The sequence below is a fragment of the Scyliorhinus torazame genome, chromosome 18 (genome assembly GCF_047496885.1).
Source record: "Scyliorhinus torazame isolate Kashiwa2021f chromosome 18, sScyTor2.1, whole genome shotgun sequence".
Lineage (NCBI taxonomy): Eukaryota > Metazoa > Chordata > Chondrichthyes > Carcharhiniformes > Scyliorhinidae > Scyliorhinus > Scyliorhinus torazame.
The window spans coordinates 140,002,908-140,020,338 of NC_092724.1; the positions used below are offsets into that span (position 1 = coordinate 140,002,908).

The 17,431-nt window shown below is 43.7% G+C and overlaps 1 protein-coding gene across 1 annotated transcript in view; it reads left to right on the forward strand.

Annotated features, from left to right (window-relative positions):
- The window catches only part of tspan10 (tetraspanin 10), a 28,366-nt gene extending 14,079 nt beyond the window's left edge, over positions 1–14,287 (forward strand). Inside the window, exons 2-3 of the mRNA XM_072482017.1 lie at positions 8,729–9,342; positions 13,690–14,287. Coding sequence (XP_072338118.1) covers positions 8,729–9,342; positions 13,690–13,996 — 921 coding nt within the window. The 3' untranslated portion in view covers positions 13,997–14,287. The remainder of the gene's footprint in view (positions 1–8,728; positions 9,343–13,689) is intronic.
- The last annotated feature ends 3,144 nt before the right edge of the window (positions 14,288–17,431 follow it).

Genomic DNA, 17,431 nt, shown 5'->3' on the forward strand with positions numbered 1-17,431 from the left:
AACCCGAACTCATCTAGCACCTCCAACAGATACGCCCAGTCCACCCAATCAAACACCTTCGCTGCATCTATTGCCACCACTACTTCTACCTCCTGCCCTTTTGAGGGCATCATAATGACATTGAGCAACCTGCCACCTCCTCACAAATCCCGTCTGCCACCCCTAGCACACAGTCCTCTATCCTCGACCTTCGCTAACAACTTCCCATCCACATTTAGCAGCAAAATCGGGAGATACGACCCACATTGCGCCGGGTCCTTATCTTTCTTTTAAAATCAACGAAATGGATGCCTGCAACAATGTGGGGTGAAGCTTCACCCTTCCTCTCACCTCATTATACGTCTCCAATAGCAGAGGTCCCAGTTCCACTCCTAACTTGTTATAAAAATCTGCTGGGATCCCATCCGGCCCTAGATCGCTCCCTGCCTGTATCGATCTTATGCTGTCCTCTGCTCCACACACCTGATCGCCACCCTAAGCAGCTCCGCCACCTTAGCCAGATCCTCTAAGACCTCCTTCCTCTGCCGCTGCAACTTGCTGTTGGAGGAATTCCACCAGCTGTTCCGTAGACCACTGGACGGGCAGCACAGTTCCCCTGCTCTCCTCCACCTTCTCCTGTATCGCACCACAAAACCTTTCTTTTTGTTTAACATAGAATTTACAGTGCAGAAGGAGGCCATTCAGCCCATCGAGACTGCACCGGCTCTTGGAAAGAGCACCCTACCCAAGGTCAACACCTCCAACCGATCCCCATAACCCAGTAACCCCACCCAACACTAAGGGCAATTTTGAACACTAAGGGCAATTTATCATGGCCAATCCACCTAACTTGCACATCTTTGGACTGTGGGAGGAAACCGGAGCACCCGGAGGAAACCCACGCACACACGGGGAGGATGTTGGTCAAGTTGCTGCCTCTTTCTTGTTGCACTTCTCACCTAATGAGCCAAAAGCCAGTCCCAACAGAGGAGTTTTACATTCCCTCCGTGATAATGCATCTTCTTCCATCTAACAATGCACGATTCAGGTGGGGAAGGACCGAAAATAATCCACCTCGAGCGGGAGGCACCAAATGTGTGACCGCTCACTCCATGGCCGCTGCCATTCGTTTTAAAGAAAATAAATAACAAAAATGGAAAGACCTTTTGTACGCCAATACACATACAGGAGTTGACAAAATACTTGATATGACATTTTGCTTCAGCATTAATCAACATTTTATAACTTTTATCAGTGGCTCATTGCTGAATAGGATAACCGACAGTTTCATTTCACATTAAACCTGACTTTCGGGCTTTGGGATCCCTTTCACTTTACGGATAACATGGAAAAGATCCTAAAACAATTATTTTTAAATTATTTTAGAAAAAAAGAAAATTGGCCTTGTGGCGCGTGACCAATGTGATGATAAATTTGTCACTTAAGTCTTTCTGAATATGATGGCTGATTCCACAAAGTGACAGGCAAGATATGGATGAAAGAAGAACTAGCTAAGGTAGACTGGGAGCAAAGACTTCATGGTGAAGCAGTTGAGGAACAGTGGAGAACCTTCCGAGCGATCTTTCACAGTGTTCAGGAAAGGTTCATACCGACAAAAAAGAAAGACGGTAGAAAGGGGAAAAATCGACCGTGGATATCTAAGGAAATAAGGGAGAGTATCAAATTGAAGGAAAAAACATACAAAGTGGCAAAAATTAGTGGGAGACTAGAGGACTCGGAAGTCTTTAGGGGACAACAGAAAGCTACTAAAAAAGCTATAAAGAAGAGTAAGGTAGACTATGAAAGTAAACTTGCTCAGAACATAAAAGCTTCTACAAATATATAAGACAAAAAAGAGTGGCTAAGGTAAATATTGGTCCTTTGGAAGATGAGAAGGGAGATTTAATAATAGGAGATGGGGAAATGGCTGAGGAGCTGAACAGGTTTTTTGGGTCAGTCTTCACAGTGGAAGACACAAATAACATGCCAGTGACTGATGGAAATAAAGATATGATAGGTGAGGACCTTGAGATGATTGTAATCACTAAGGAGGCAGTATTGGGCAAGCTAATGGGGCTAAAGGTAGACAAGTCTCCTGGCCCTGATGGGATGCATCCCAGAGTGTTAAAAGAGATGCCTCCCCGAACAGGCGCCGGAATGTGGTGACTAGGGGCTTTTCACAGTAACTTCATTTGAAGCCTACTTGTGACAATAAGCGATTTTCATTTCATTTTTTTTTCATTTCAGATGGCTAGGGAAATTGTAAACGCACGAGTGATAATTTATCAAAATTCACTAGACTCTGGGGTGGTCCCAGAGGATTAGAAAGTAGTAAACGTGACACCACTGTTTAAAAAAGGAGGTCGGCAGAAAGCGGGTAATTATAGGCCAGTAAGCTTAACTTCGGTTGTAGGAAAAATGCTGGAATCTATCATTAAGGAGGAAATAGCGGGGCACCTGGAGGGAAATTGTCCCATTGGGCAGATGCAGCATGGGTTCATAAAGGGTTAGTCATGTCTGACTAATTTGGTAGAATTTTTTGAGGACGTTACCAGTGCAGTAGATAACGGGGAGCCAATGGATGTGGTATATCTGGATTTCCAGAAAGCTTTTGACAAGGTGCCAGACAAAAGGTTGCTGTATAAACTAAAGATGCATGACATTGAGGGTAAAGTGGTAGCATGGGTAGAGGATTGGTTAACTAACAGAAAACAGAGAGTGGGGATAAATGGGTGTTTCTCTGGTTGGCAATCTGTAACTAGTGGGGTCCCTCAAGGATCAGTGTTGGGCCCGCAGTTGTTCACAATTTACATAGATGATTTGGAGTTGGGGACCAAGTGCAATGTGGCAAAGTTTGCAGACGATACTAAGATGAGTGGTAAAGCAAAAAGTGCAGAGGATACCGGAAGTCTGCAGAAGGATTTGGATAGGTTAGGTGAATGGGCTCGGGTCTGGCAGATGGAATTCAATGTTGCCAAGTGTGAGGCTATCCATTTTGGGAGGAATAACAGCAGAATGGATTATTATTTAAATGGTAAGATGTTAAAACATGCTGCTGTGCAGAGGGACCTGGGTGTGCTGGTGCACGAGTCGCAAAAAGTTGGTGTGCAGGTGCAACAGGTGATTAAGAAGGCTAATCGAGTTTTGTCTTTCATTGCTAGAGGGATGGAGTTCAAGACTAGGGAGGTTATGCTGCAATTGTATAAGGTGTTGGTGAGGCCACATCTGGATTATTGTGTTCAGTTTTGGTCTCCTTACCTGAGAAAGGACATATTGGCACTGGAGGGAGTGCAGAGGAGATTCACTCGGTTGATCCCAGAGTTGAGGGGATTAGATTATGACGAGAGGTTGAGTAGACTGGGACTGTACTCATTGGAGTTTAGAAGGATGCGGGGGGATCTTATTGAAACATATAAAATTATGAAGGGAATAGATAGGAGAGATGCGGGCAGGTTGTTTCCACTGGTCTGGGAAAGCAGAACTAGGGGGCATAGCCTCAAAATAAGGGGAAGTAGATTTAGGACCGAGTTTAGGAGGAACTTCTTCACCCAAAGGGTTGTGAATCTCTGGAATTCCTTGCCCAGTGAAGCAGTTGAGGCTCCTTCTTTCAACGTTTTTAAGAAAAAGATAGATACCTTTCTAAAGAATAAAGGGATTCGGGGATATGGTGTACGGGCCGGAGAGTGGAGCTGAGTCCACAAAGATCAGCCATGATTTCATTGAATGGCGGAGCAGGCTCGAGGGGCCAGATGGCCTACTCCTGTTCCTAGTTCTTATGTTCTTATATTAGGGCTCAGATTAAACTGCATCACTTCTCGATGCCTTGATGTAAAGATGTCATTGTAGCAATGGTAACAGAATATATCAAGTTATAGGAGCTCTACAGAAAAGATAGGGGGACTGATAGAAGGGGAGGCAATGCTTCAGCGATTGAAGATGAAATGATTCCAGTGGGAAGAAAGGTAAGCAGTCAATGGGGATTCTATGGTTAAAATTGAGAAATAGGAAAGGATTTGTGATGAATGTAGGAACCTCAGGTATATTGTATTATATATATTTGGTGGAGTAAGGGTTCAATCCCTGGGTTAGTGTGTGGGACTGCTGCAGTAGTATTTTTAAAAATCCTGGTTTGCAAGACAGCTTGGCTTTTTGGGAGCCAGTGGTGCAATTAAAGCACTGTAAAAGTTTGGGCTAATGATTTTTTGTTTACATTAAGACAGTTCCCTGAGGAGTAGTTAATTAGAGACATTGGGCGAGATTCTCCGACCCCCCGCCGGGTCGGAGAATCGCCGGGGGCTGACGTGAATCCCGCCCCCACCGGTTGCCAAAGTCTCCGGCACCGGAGATTCAGCGGGGGCGGGAATCGCGCCACACCGGTTGGCGGGCACCCCCGCGCGATTCTCTGGCCCGGATTGGCCGAAGTCCCGCCGCTAAAATGCCTGTCCCACCGGCGTAAATTAAACCACCTACCTTACCGGTGGGACAAGGTGGCGCGGGCGGGCTCCGGGGTCCTGGGGGGGGGGGCGCGGGGCGATCTGGCCCCGGGGGGTGCCCCCACGGTGGCCTGGCCCGCGATCGGGGCCCACCGATCTGCAGGCGGGCCTGTGCCATGGGGGCACTCTTTCCCTTCCGCCTCTGCCACGGTCTCCACCATGGCAGAGGCAGAAGAGACTCCCTCCACTGCGCATGCGTGGGAAGCTGTCAGCGGCCGCTGATGCTCCCGTGCATGCGCCGCCCGGAGATGTCATTTCCGCGCCAGGTGGCGGGGCACCAAAGGCCTTTTCCGCCAGCTGGCGGGGCGGAAATTCGTCCGGCGCCGACCTAGCCCCTCAAGGTTGGGGCTCGGCCCCCAAAGATGCGGAGCATTCCGCACCTTTGGGGCGGCGCAATGCCCGTCTGATTTGCGCTGTTTTGGGCGCCAATCGGCGGACATCACGCCATTTCCGGAGAATTTCGCCCCTTGTGTTCAGTTCAGTGAAATTATATAGTTAATGTGAGGAACCATGAGTTGAAGCAATCAGGTGTTGAGGTTCAGTTTTAGTTTGTGGCTGGAAGGCAAAGATGAGAAGGTTTTCTCAAGAAATACAGCCAGAGATTCTGCATTATTCTGTCAGGGGGTCATTTCTCTTACTTTAAAGCAGTCTCAAAAGATCTCTTTTTCTCAAAGTGTACTCAAAACATCTTTGTACAGCAAGAATTCCTGAGTGCTAACCGTATTCAAAAGTGGATTGGCATCTGAGATGGTTTTATTGTTTGAGTGGAAATAAAGATAGCAGTTAAGGGTACTGTGTCACTGTATTGATTAGCATCATTTAAGGGGTAATTATAAGCTATTTTCTTCTGTGATGTTAAAGATATTTTAATACTGTGTTAGTAGCAATGTTTGTTTCAATATACTGTAGCCCTATTTTGCATGAAATTACTCCTGGAGTGAGGTATCCCATCCTCACAGACTTACAAAATTAAAATGAAATATTGGGGATTCTGTCCAGTATAGCCACTGTGGGGTCTGGTCCAGGATCATAATCGATTTAAGACGGTAATGTGCGTTATGTAGAGGCTCCCTTCTCGCAACTCTGATGCGACAGAATTTACAAATACAGAAATTAATCAAGTATGTACCAAAGGCAGAGTGATTTTAATGCGGGACTTTAACTTCTAATGAGATTGATTATAAGCAAATGAGCCCATGTCAGAAAAGTAACAAATTTCTTGCGTGTGTTCTGGATACCTTTCTGCAACAAAGTATCATAAAACTAACAAGGGGAAAGGCTATATTAGATTTAATGATCAGTCGTGAGCCAAATTTACTTCATAGTCTGATGGTGCGTGATCATTTGTCTAATAGATGAGATTGGGCTCATCTAATAATCAAATCTAATAATCAAAAACCACTCTGTGCCCAGGAATAACAGGTGAAGAACATGATGAGTGATGAAAGGCCAAGTTTTGCCTGAGAAATTGTAACCCCTCCCTATCTCTGTAACCTCCTCCGGTCCAACAACCATCTAGATCTACATTTCTAGCCTGTTACGCATTTCATTAATCTACCATTGGTGGATGTGCTTTCAGCCATCCAGGACGTAAGCTCTAGGATTTCCTCCCTAAACCTTTCTATCTCTCTCTCTTTCTTAAAGATGCTCCTTAGAACCTACCTCTCTGACCATGCTTTTAATCATCTGTCCTAATATTTATTTGTGTGGTTTGGTGTCAAAGTTTGCTCAATAATGCTTCTGTGAAGGGGCTTGGGATGTATTTATTAAATCAAAAGCAGTATACAATACATAGCAAGATATCCTTGTGATTCTGTACACATTTATTTGAATTCAGCCATTTCGGCTATTGGCTGTTGATGGTTTGTTCTGCTGTATTCAACAATTCTTCTACAGGTCATGTGAGGACCTGAGGAAAAGATGATTATTGAAACATTTTATGAACTTCTTGGAAAGCTGTTGCCCTTCTGTAAGGGTCCCAAAACCCCAGGATGAACACAGAGCAGACTGTCTGTACCCTGGATTCCTTAGTGTCCTCACCCCTGCAAAGGTGAAAATGTCTATGGGGAGCTAAAGGACTGCCAGTCTACTGTTGCAATGCGGGGCAGTAATCTCTGAAGCACACATATGAGGTTTCCCACTGGTGTTGGGAACAGGATTCTGGTGTCCAGTGATCAATGGTAGAATGGACCTCATAGAATTAGAAAGGTTGTTAAATTCCCAGGAGAGTGGGATCAAATATCCTTGTCCCTCTGAGATGTTGCCCTGCATTGTTTGCAATTTGATCGTCGAAGCTTCAGAGTCCTTCACTCAGCACCTTTAGATTGAGTTGACTGACTGTCTCAGAACTCTCATGAAGTGGAAGAAGGTTTGTAAGTGCTTCTTTCTCATCCTGCAATGAGATGAATTCCTCCCAGGCATTGGCGCACAATGTGGCAATGGGTTCCATCAGCATCCCAGCCATTTGGCACACATCGTAGGAGCAGCCATACTGAATCAGATTATGTGTTTCCTGACTTGGCAGCATCCTTTTCCTCAATGGTAGGATCCCTGAGACCAACATCCACTTGATCTGCAGCCAGGAGCTGAAATGTCAATGCTCAACTACCCTCAGCTGTACATCCAAATTTATATCCTTTACCTTCCTTGGGATTTTCTGAGATCATAAAAGATGCAGCGTTTATTTGGTCTTTCTTCTTTTTACTATTTCTCACAACATGTCAACTCCTCGTCTATACTATCCATACTCTTGTGGGAGCCTGTGGGGGTGAGAGGGTTAGTGATTGGTTCTGGTGAGTGTCGATATTGCCCGAGGTAAAGGTTTTGCTCTTCAGAAATCTTCTCGTCTGTATCCTGGCTTGCTGGAGAAGAACCCAATGCTCTTAACATTGGTCTCGGCCCCACAAAGCCATGAAGGAAACTTTACCCTAAATCCATACTTAATGTACCTAAGTGCTGGAAAATCTGTGCCTGTTCTGGCAGACTCCCATCACAATTCTGGACCAGTTGAGTGTGTCCATTAGGTCAGCTGTGGGTTTCCCCCATCATTTTTTGCTGTTTTAAATTGACTTTAAAGATGAAACAAAGCAGCCATTGAAAATAGCTTGAATTTGATTCTGGTTGCTGATCATTTGACACTGGAAGGAGAAATTTGATTTAGTGGTTTCTCGTCCTTGACTCATTCCTACTTTATATAATTTTCATTTGATCAATCAGATGTTTGAGTCAATCAGTATATTACCTTTGAGGGGAAAGTCACTTGAATTCGCTTGAATATTATCTCACGTGTGTGGACTATATACATTATTATATACCACTTGTTAATTTATTTCTGCTGATGACAGGTATTCTAAGCTAAATCAATACTGTTCAGGATAATCTTAACACAATTATCAACCCATGCCTTTAATCAGACTTTTTTTATACTTTACGACAGACTATTGGGATTGCATTTTGCTCTTGCTTTACGTGCTGTTAAATGTCCGGTCAAGATAGATAAAATGGCTCTGGCGAACAAACTTTTATTAAGAATAATATTCTACGAGAACGATGAAATAAAATCCTTTTTGCTATTTTTAAACTCAACCTATAATTCCCCTGCCCTGCTACTGCGATGAGGTGTGAGCGGAGTGGAATGAAGTGAGGCCGTGTTTGTGTGTGTTCAACTGAAATAGTGTGAGAGTGAAAGTAAGTTTTAGAATGACAGCAAGTATACAATGTACTGCTCTACTGTGTCCGGGCATGTGTGCCCAGTAACTAGAGTGAATGGGGGAACACTGTGGGAAGTGTTGTGCTATAGACGTGTATGCGTTTGACCCTTTGAGAGTATGTTTGAGAGTGTATGTGTGGAGATATCACTCTGAATGCATGTATGAGTGAATATGTCAGAAGCAAACGGATGGCTGGGTGCGTGAGAGTGGAAATTCAATTTCCTAGAGTCAGTGAACAGAAGAAGTGGGGCATGCCTTGTTATTTAGTGCGCGTTTCTAAAGGTACACTGTTAGAAACAAGGTCACATGTCGTATAAAACCTATTTTTGTTCAGCTCGTTATTTAACATTGTAATGATTAGGTCTGGGGTAGCAGCTCCGGGCTGACCCCAGGTATTGAATGAACTACGCTCCTGGTGGCGCCGTGTGGTCACAGCTCCACTGCTTTCCATCCTCCAGTGACAGGAACACATGGAAATATCTGATCCCTGGTGATTCCTGTCTCTCAATAACCCCTCCTGTTTTTTTTGCCCCTCCGCCCCAACAGGAAGAGAGACTCGGCAATGGTGAGATGGTGCAGGCGAGGTGCAGTCGCTGTCCCCAGGGGGACGGTGCTGAAACGGAGAGCGATTTGCGGTCGGAGCCAAACAGCCAACAAGTGATCTGCCAGCCACACCGCCAGCGCTGTGAAATCAACAAAGTCAACGGCTGCATTAAGTACATCATGTTCCTGAGCAATTTCATGTTTACAGTCCTCGGCTATCTGCTACTCGGGATCGGGGTTTGGGGACTCATAGACAAGGAATCTCTGAACTCGGACAGGATCAGCAATCTGAGTACTGACCCAATGCTGGTGTTTGCGGTTGTGGGGGTGGTTGTTGGCACCGTATCTTTCTCTGGATGCGTGGGCGCCCTGAGGGAGAACCAATGTTTGTTGAAATTCTTCACAGCCGGTGTCCTGATGCTTGCGACGGCCGAGATAGTGTTTGGGATTCTGGTCTATGTCCTGAGGGACAGGATAGGAGGATACCTGCAGAATGGGATGATCCTGGGTGTCCAGAGGTATCAGGATGACCCGGACCTCCGGTTCATTATGAACGAGATCCAACAAGGGTTTAAGTGCTGTGGAGTCGAGTCGTATCAGGACTGGCAGCTAAACCTGTGAGTAGATGACAACTGCAGCATTTGCAACACCTTCTGTCCCGTTTTATTAAGCGTATTTAGTCTGGGCTTCAAAATAACCGGGTCTCCATTCTGCAAAAAAGTACAATTTGATTCGAAGTTGTATGTCCAATGAGACATGTCCACTTGATGACTTTTCGTGAAGGGAAATTATTAATCCAAGCAGCATTTCCTCCACAACAACTGGTCCACGTGAAATCTCTCTTTCATGAATCTCACTAAAAGTGAGAATAGTTGGTGAAAAGGTCCCAACACTATTTAAAATACCCACTGTGCTTAGATATAGGCTATACACATATATCTTTTAATACATTTGTTTTATATCTTCTACTTAAAACTAGCAATTTGACTTTTCCAGATTTGGAAGTATTTTAAAGTCCAATTTGCTGTTACCTTTCACATCTAACACCAGCCCAAGCGTTTTGACGAATTCTTTGGCAGAAGGATACATACGTTGGCGGGATTGTCAGTAGCTGTGTTTGTATTAAATCTTAGAAAGTCCATTGATTTCTGGCTGAGGAGGGAGTTCTCAAAGGGTTAGTGATTCACAGTGCTTCGACAGAACTGTTAAGGTTCACCATCAATTGTTTTTTATTTGCTTCTCCGCCCCCTGCCCCGCCCCACACACACTATTAGTTTTACCCATGTTTTAGTTAAGTGAAATACCATCGTCCTAAACGATCCCCTTCCTTTTTTTCAACAGTCAAAAATTGATATGATTTAATCCCACAGTGGGAATTTTGAAAAATGATAATTGCTTGAGACAAGCTGTTACAATACATTTATTCCGTTCTATGTACTGACGCACATAATTCTTCAGTACTTTATTGTTGCACGTGTACAGATGTGATGTCTGCATCATGGGAACATTTAGCCCTTCCAGCCTGATCCAGCATTCAGTGAGTTCATAGCTGATCTGTGAATGAACTCATATATTTTCCCCCTCAATTCTTGATACCTTTAGTTAACAAAAGTGTCCTGTCTCTGATTTAAAATGAAGCATTAATTGCCATTTGTGGCTACCAGAGCAGGTCAAAGGCGAGGAATCCTACGGAGAGTAACTCACGTCCTGACCCACCAAAGCCTGCCCACCATCTACAATGCACAAGGCAGGAGTGTAATGGAGTTCTCTCCACTTGCCTGGATGAGTGCAGCTCCAGCAACACTCAAGAAGCGCATCACCATCCGGAACAAAGCAGCCCGCTTGATTGCTATCTCTTCCACAAACATGCAATCCCTCCACCACGACCAACAGTGTGTACCATCTATAAGATGCAGTGCAGGAACTCACCAAGGTTCCTTAGCCAGCACCTTCCAAACCCACAACAACTAACATCTAGAAGAGCAAGGGCAGCAGATACCTGGGAACCCCACCAACTGGAGGTTCCCCTCCGAGTCACTCACCAATCCGAGTTGGAAATCACTGTTCCTTCACAGTTGCTGCGTCAACATCTTGGAAATGAAATTAAATGAAAGTCGCCATTGTCCCAGATAATCTTAGGCTGCTTTTGAGGGGAGAGCTGACTGGTGATGATTTAACCTGAGGATCACCATACCTCAGGTGAGGGGTAAGGTTGAGAAGGCGCGATCTTCATGAATTATCTCGACTGGTATGGAAATTGAACCCGCGTTGCAGGCCTTGTTCTGTATCAGAAACCAGTTGTACAGCCAACTGAGCTAAACTGGCCCCCTGGAGCTCTCTCCCTAACAGCACTATGAGTATACCTACACCTCAAGTACTGCAGTGGTTCAAGAAGATGGCTCACCACTACCTTCTGAAGGGCAACTAGGGATTGGCAATAATCATAGAATTTACATTTTAGAAAGAGGCCATTCAGCCCATTGGGTCTGCACTGGCCCTTGGAACGAGCACCCTTCTTAAGCCCACGACTCCAACCTATCCCCGTAACTCAGTAACCCCACCTAACCTTTTGGACTAAGGGGCAATTTAGCATGGCCAATCCACCTAACCTGCACATCTTTGGACTGTGGGAGGAAACAGGAGCACCCGGCGGAAACCCACGCAGACATAGGGAGAAAGTGCAAACTCCACTCAGTCATCCGAGGCTGGAATTGAACCCGGATCCCTGGAGCTGTGAGGATGCAGTGCTAAACACTGTGCCACCGTGCCACCCCTAAATAAATGCAGGCCTAGCTAGCAATGCCCACATCCATAATTTTTTTTTAAACTTTCAAACCTCTTATCACCTTTTTTGTGTAAAAGTGTTTCCATGTTTTACGCCTCAAAGGTCTGGCTCTAATCTTGATCTATGCCCTCTGGACTGAGTCTTTCCATTCAGCAGAAATAGTTTCTCTCTATCTACCACATCTGTTACCTTTGACATCTTGAAAGCATCAACAAAGCACCCTTAATGTTCTAAATTCCAAATATTACAGCCCTACTGTATGTAATTATTTCTTGTAATTTAATCTTGGAGTCCAAGAACCATTCTGGCAAATCTATGCTGCACTCTTTCCAAAGTGAATATATCCTTCCTAAGGTGTGGTGCCCAGCAGTGCTCAAAATGCTTCAAATATTGTCTAAGCAAGGCTTTGAATAGCCGCAGTATACCTTTGACCTTTTATTCTAGTCCTCTAGTTATAAAGGTCATTTCATTAACCCTTTTGATTATTTTCAGATTAGCTCCTGATTTGGTATCAGTGAGAAAAAAGTCATAGGAATGGTAAAAAGAAAGTTCCATCAGTTCTGAATAAAATGTAATATTTTATGAAAAGTTCTAGTTTTAGAAAGGTTCATGAATCTCAAAACAAAACTTTTCTTTTTAATTAAACATGTTACCCCTAACTTATAACTCTGTTAAGAACATGGGACTCAGGAACAGGAGAAGGCCATTCAGCCCTTCGAGCCAGTGCCACCATTCAATAAGATCATGGCTGATATGGGCAGCATGGTGGCGCAGTGGATAGCACTGCTGCCTCACGGCGCCGAGGTCCCAGGTTCGTTCCCAGCTCTGGGTCACTGTCCTTGTGGAGCTTGCACATCCTCCCTGTGTTTGTGTGGGTTTCGCCCCCACAACCCATCATGGCTGATCAGATTGTGGTCGCAACTCCACTTTATTGTCAGCATCTCCTGCCATCCTGCCCCCCCCCCCCATAACCCTTGATTATCTTGTCTACCAATGATCTATCTAATAGCTAACTCAGCCTTGATTACATTCAATGGCTGAAAGAAAAATAAATTCTCCTCATCTCCATCTTAAAAGGGAGGCCTCCTATTCTTAAACGGTGTCCCCTAGTTCTAGTCTCCCCACAAAAGGAAGCGAGACATCCACCATTAAGTCTCCTCAGGATCTTGTATGTTTCAATGAGGTTAATAAGGTCTTGCAGGCCAACCTTCTGTTTACATGATTATATAATGAAACTGTTGATGCCATTCTGTAATTTTGTCTTTGGGTTTGTGTTTCATCCATGCTACAGGCTTCATTTTGTATGAAATGAAACTCATAATTGCTTACGTATATTTAAACATTGGGTGCCGGTTTAATTATTTTGGTGGCCTCTCAAAATTCCATGGACAGAATTAGACATTTGTGCTAACTATATGCCATTGGTGGGCAGCACGGTGGCACAGTGGTTACCACTAATGCCTCATGGTGCAGAGGACCCAGGTTAGATTCCGGCCCCAGGACACTGTCCGTGTGGAGTTTGCACATTCTCCCCGTGTCAGCGTGGGTCTCACCCCCACAACCCAAAGATGTGCAGGGTAGGTGGATTGGCCACGCTAAATTGCCCTTTAATTGGGGGAAAAAAAGAATTGGGAACTCTAAGTTTATTTTTAAAAACTATATGCCATGTATGTATACAGACATCTTACTATTTAAAAGGTACAAGTTGATTTGAAACTGTTAGCATTGTCATAAAGTGTTTTAAAAGCTCAAATCATATTTTCTACAGGTTCTAACTTAATGTCACACTGGGAGAGGTTCTCACTGTCTACTGATGGCTGTATTTTTGATTCACTTTGGTGGCTACTATTCATATCTGTAGCTTTAGTGATGATAGCTTATCATTGTTCAGAACCAGCTAGTCAATGGAATGCTTCAGAAGAGTAGACAGTTTCATTGACATTGCTTGTCCCATATCCCAGCAAGTTACCTTCCTGATAATGTAAAGCACAGGGTGTTAACAGTTGTAATGAAACACCTTGAAACAAAAATCCTCTTATACTACTTCATTGAGAGAGGAGAGGCATACAGGGGCAAATGGTCTTGCAGAGAAATTGGAAAATAATGCAAATGATGTATGTTTTCTCTGTAAAAAAAAAAAGTGTTTCGAAGCTGCTTAATTTATGTTATCTTTTTGCAGGTATTTCAATTGCAGCTCCCCAGGTGTCCATGCTTGTGGAGCCCCAGCTTCATGTTGCATCAATCCTCAAGAAAATGGCATGGTTATGAACTCTCAGTGTGGCTTTGGCGCTTTACACATGGAAGAAGTGACCGCGCAGGATTATATTTATCTACGTGGCTGTATGTCACGTCTCACTAGCTGGCTTACCAGTAACATAGGTTCAATTGGTACATTTGGTGTCATTCTCATGGTTATTCAAGTTCTTGGGCTTATTTTTGCAACAAAGATACTGAGTGACATTGAATTAATCAAGGCCCATTGGTAGCAGACAGGCTATTCCTGTCAACCTTTATTTTATGTTTCCAACAATGAATGGGAGGTACCTGTTGAGTGTATGATTGAACTCTTCCACATTTCTGTTGGCACCCAAGTCTGGCATAACTCACACATGAAACAGAGCTTTAAATAAATTTAGACTCACTTTATTGCCCTTGACTGGATTTCTCCCTGAAATCGATCCTAGGTTTATTTACTTATCAAACTGAGGATTGGAATGAATTGAGGTTCATCAGCGAGGTTCAGTGTACTGAGAGAATTTAACTTAATGCAAACCAAGAGTGACTGCACCCCCCCCCCCCCCCCCCCCGCCCCCCAACCATTTTGTATCCTGCATTTCTGCATATACAGCATAGTTTAACTTTTTTCTCAACAGATGCAAACTGTATTACCATGCTTAGCCCACACAGACAAGCAGGGGATCTGAGATTCACAAATTTCAGTTTCATTAGATTATGCTGTCCATGTCCAGAGGTGATATTATCTATTAATAAAGGTTCTACCTACCACCAGAACTCAACTTGTAGGTAATATTTAGAAGACTAATTTTCTTATGAAGGCTGTTGCGTTAGCATAATGTTTTAACAGCTGTTTGTGTGTGAGACGAGGATACTGTGGGTTGAGTGGAAAAACAGAAGATTCTGAAAATACTCAGCAGGTCAAGCAGCATTTGTACAGAGAGAAGCAGAGATCTTATGAACACTTCCAGAATTTTCTGTTTTCATTTCAGATTTCTAATGCCTATAATGTGACTTAACAGTGTGCGCCAATAACCTTAGTGCATGTCATCTGAGTGTACAGGTCTGTTGAACCTTCACTGAACAAGTTAAAAATCTGATCACATTTTTCAAGTTGTCTTGCAAGGATTTGACAACCCATGTCGAAATGCATACAGTTCATTGAACCAGGATGATCTCAACAGAATGATGTTAGCGGCAGGAGCACACAAAACAGTAACTGCTATATCCTTTGGAGTGGGGGAGTACATTTGCAAAAATGAGTGGTTGATATTTTCTAAAGCAACCATTAACCATAATCATAGTCAAAGTGTGTGTAAAAATTATATCACAATTTATCTATTTTTTATCACGTTTGCCTGGGCATCTGTATCAAGTAATGGATTTAAGACAAGGAGGTAGAGAGGAAAATAAAGTAAAATAAACCAAGAACGAAGGAGAGAGAAAAATAGAGATGGAAAAATGGAAGAGAAAGCAAAAGTAACAAAATACAGGGCTGTGGAAAATGTCCTGATTATCACAGGTGAAAGGAAACTGGAATTTATTCTGAACAGCTATTGAGATTTTAAAAAAAAATTTAAGACCTTCCAAGAACTTGACAAAATTTAACATACAGCTCCCCTCACAGCTTAGTGAGTTTATTCATGAGTAGGGATTGGGTCAGTAAAGATTTTACGGAAACATTTTCACTGTGTTAGGGAGGAGGAGAAGGATTGGTCTGGATTTCCACTTATTATTCAGCTGTAATAGCTGGAAGTAGTGTATGGACAGGAGGCGAGGAGAGGACTGGGCTCAAGAGTCAGGCATGATGTTCCCTGAAGGATAATACTCACTGTCAAGACCTATGAATAAATAATGACCATTTGCCTGAGGCACAAGAAGCTCTGGACCTCTATTGCAGGAAAGAATCAGCCCCACAAAGAGGCGAGTTCAAGATTTGTAAAAAGAAGTTTACATGAAAATAAAAATGGTACATTGATTTTTAGCACAAAATATCTTGAGATGCAAATACAGTGGAGCAGATAACAATGAGGATATTGATATAATGAAAGTTGTTGAACAATATTGGGCCTGATTTTAACATAGTCAAAACTTACACACTTTGCACAGACTCAAAATCAGGCCCATTAATTCTAAGTTGCCTTTCTAGATTATGCATTTAGATGAGCTTTATGCCCCGCATTACACATAATGACCTTGTATGTCAGTCCTGGACAACCGCATTTCATAAAAATAAACTATTTTCATAGTGTTCACCATCTTTGCTCCTGCAGAGTGAGGTGTTAGGCCAAGGAATTGCAACTTGCATTTTAGAAAGTGATCCTGACCATTTTTAATTGCTTTTAACTTTGAATTGTTTACTCTCAATGCCAGTCCTCTGCCAAGATCAATGAACCATGCCTTATGGTAATAGTGGGCCTTGCAGATCTGATTATTCCAGGATTTTGTCCAGAACCCTGGAAGTTGCAGGCTCAGTGGGAAAGTAGTTCATTTGCACAGGGATTGGCAGATACCCACGCCAGGCTTGTGCCCATCTCCAGCTGTTTCATCTCTGGCTGTTCTCTTTATTCTGAAAATCAAATGCATTCCCACAATCAGGAGTGACCCCATTGACTGCCCTCTCAGCACTGTGCATAATACAGGCAAAACCTTTTGAAAAAAAGATCACCCTCTTCTTTAGAAAGGCCCCACACCCTCCTATCATTGAACTTTTGGTTGCCTCATCTCTCTCAGCATTCTGGTCACTCGTATTGAAACAGTTTTCTTCTGAATGGAGGAAATGAGAAGTCCTGGTTTTATGAAGACACGGAGGGTCCACGCCGAGTTGTAGCAAAGAAATGTAGGTTTATTTCCAAGGCTGTGATACACAGCTCCCGGTAGTTCCCCAGCCGGGGCTGAACAGTCAGTGCCGAATTGGCCGACTTATATGCAATATAGATTTTGTGTCCCCTGTCCCCTTAATGAGAGAGCTTGCACTCCGCAAGGGACACGGAGAAGACAACCATCACCCCGTAAATCCCACGTAGCGGGTTATGACCACCTGGTGAAGATGGCCGATGTCCTGGCCTTCTCCTCCCTGGTAGCCCGGAGACAGATTTTGCTGGGGTGGAGGGACTCGGAGCCTCCAAAGTCAGGCGTGTGGGTTAGCGACATGGCAGGGTTTCTCAGTCTGGAAAAAATTAAGTTCGCCTTGAGAGGTTCAACTCAGGGGTTTGCCCGGAGGTGGCAGCCATTCATCGATTCTTTAAGGAGAATTGAACGTCAGCAGTAAAAGTGGGGGGGGGGAATGGGAGGCAAGTAAGACAAGGACAGGGAACTTAATGCATGGGTAATCAGGAGAAAGGGCAGGGGGATAGTAGGATATGTTATTTTAATGTCATTGTGTGTGTTGGCCCGCTCAGTTGTTTAAGAAATGCTAAATTATTTAAAACTGTGAAAATTACAAATGCTTCAATAAAATATTTTCTAAAAAAAAAATACCTCGACACCAGCATCGGGTGGAGCATACAGAAGTGTATTATTAATCAGGTCAATCCATAAGAGGGTCGTTTAGGAGTCTGGTAACAGCGGGGAAGAAGCTGTTTTTAAATATGTTTGTGCGTGTTCTCAGACTTTTGTATCTCCTGCCCGATTGAAGAAGTTGGAAGAGTGAGTAAGCCGGGTGGGAGGGATCTTTGATTATGCTG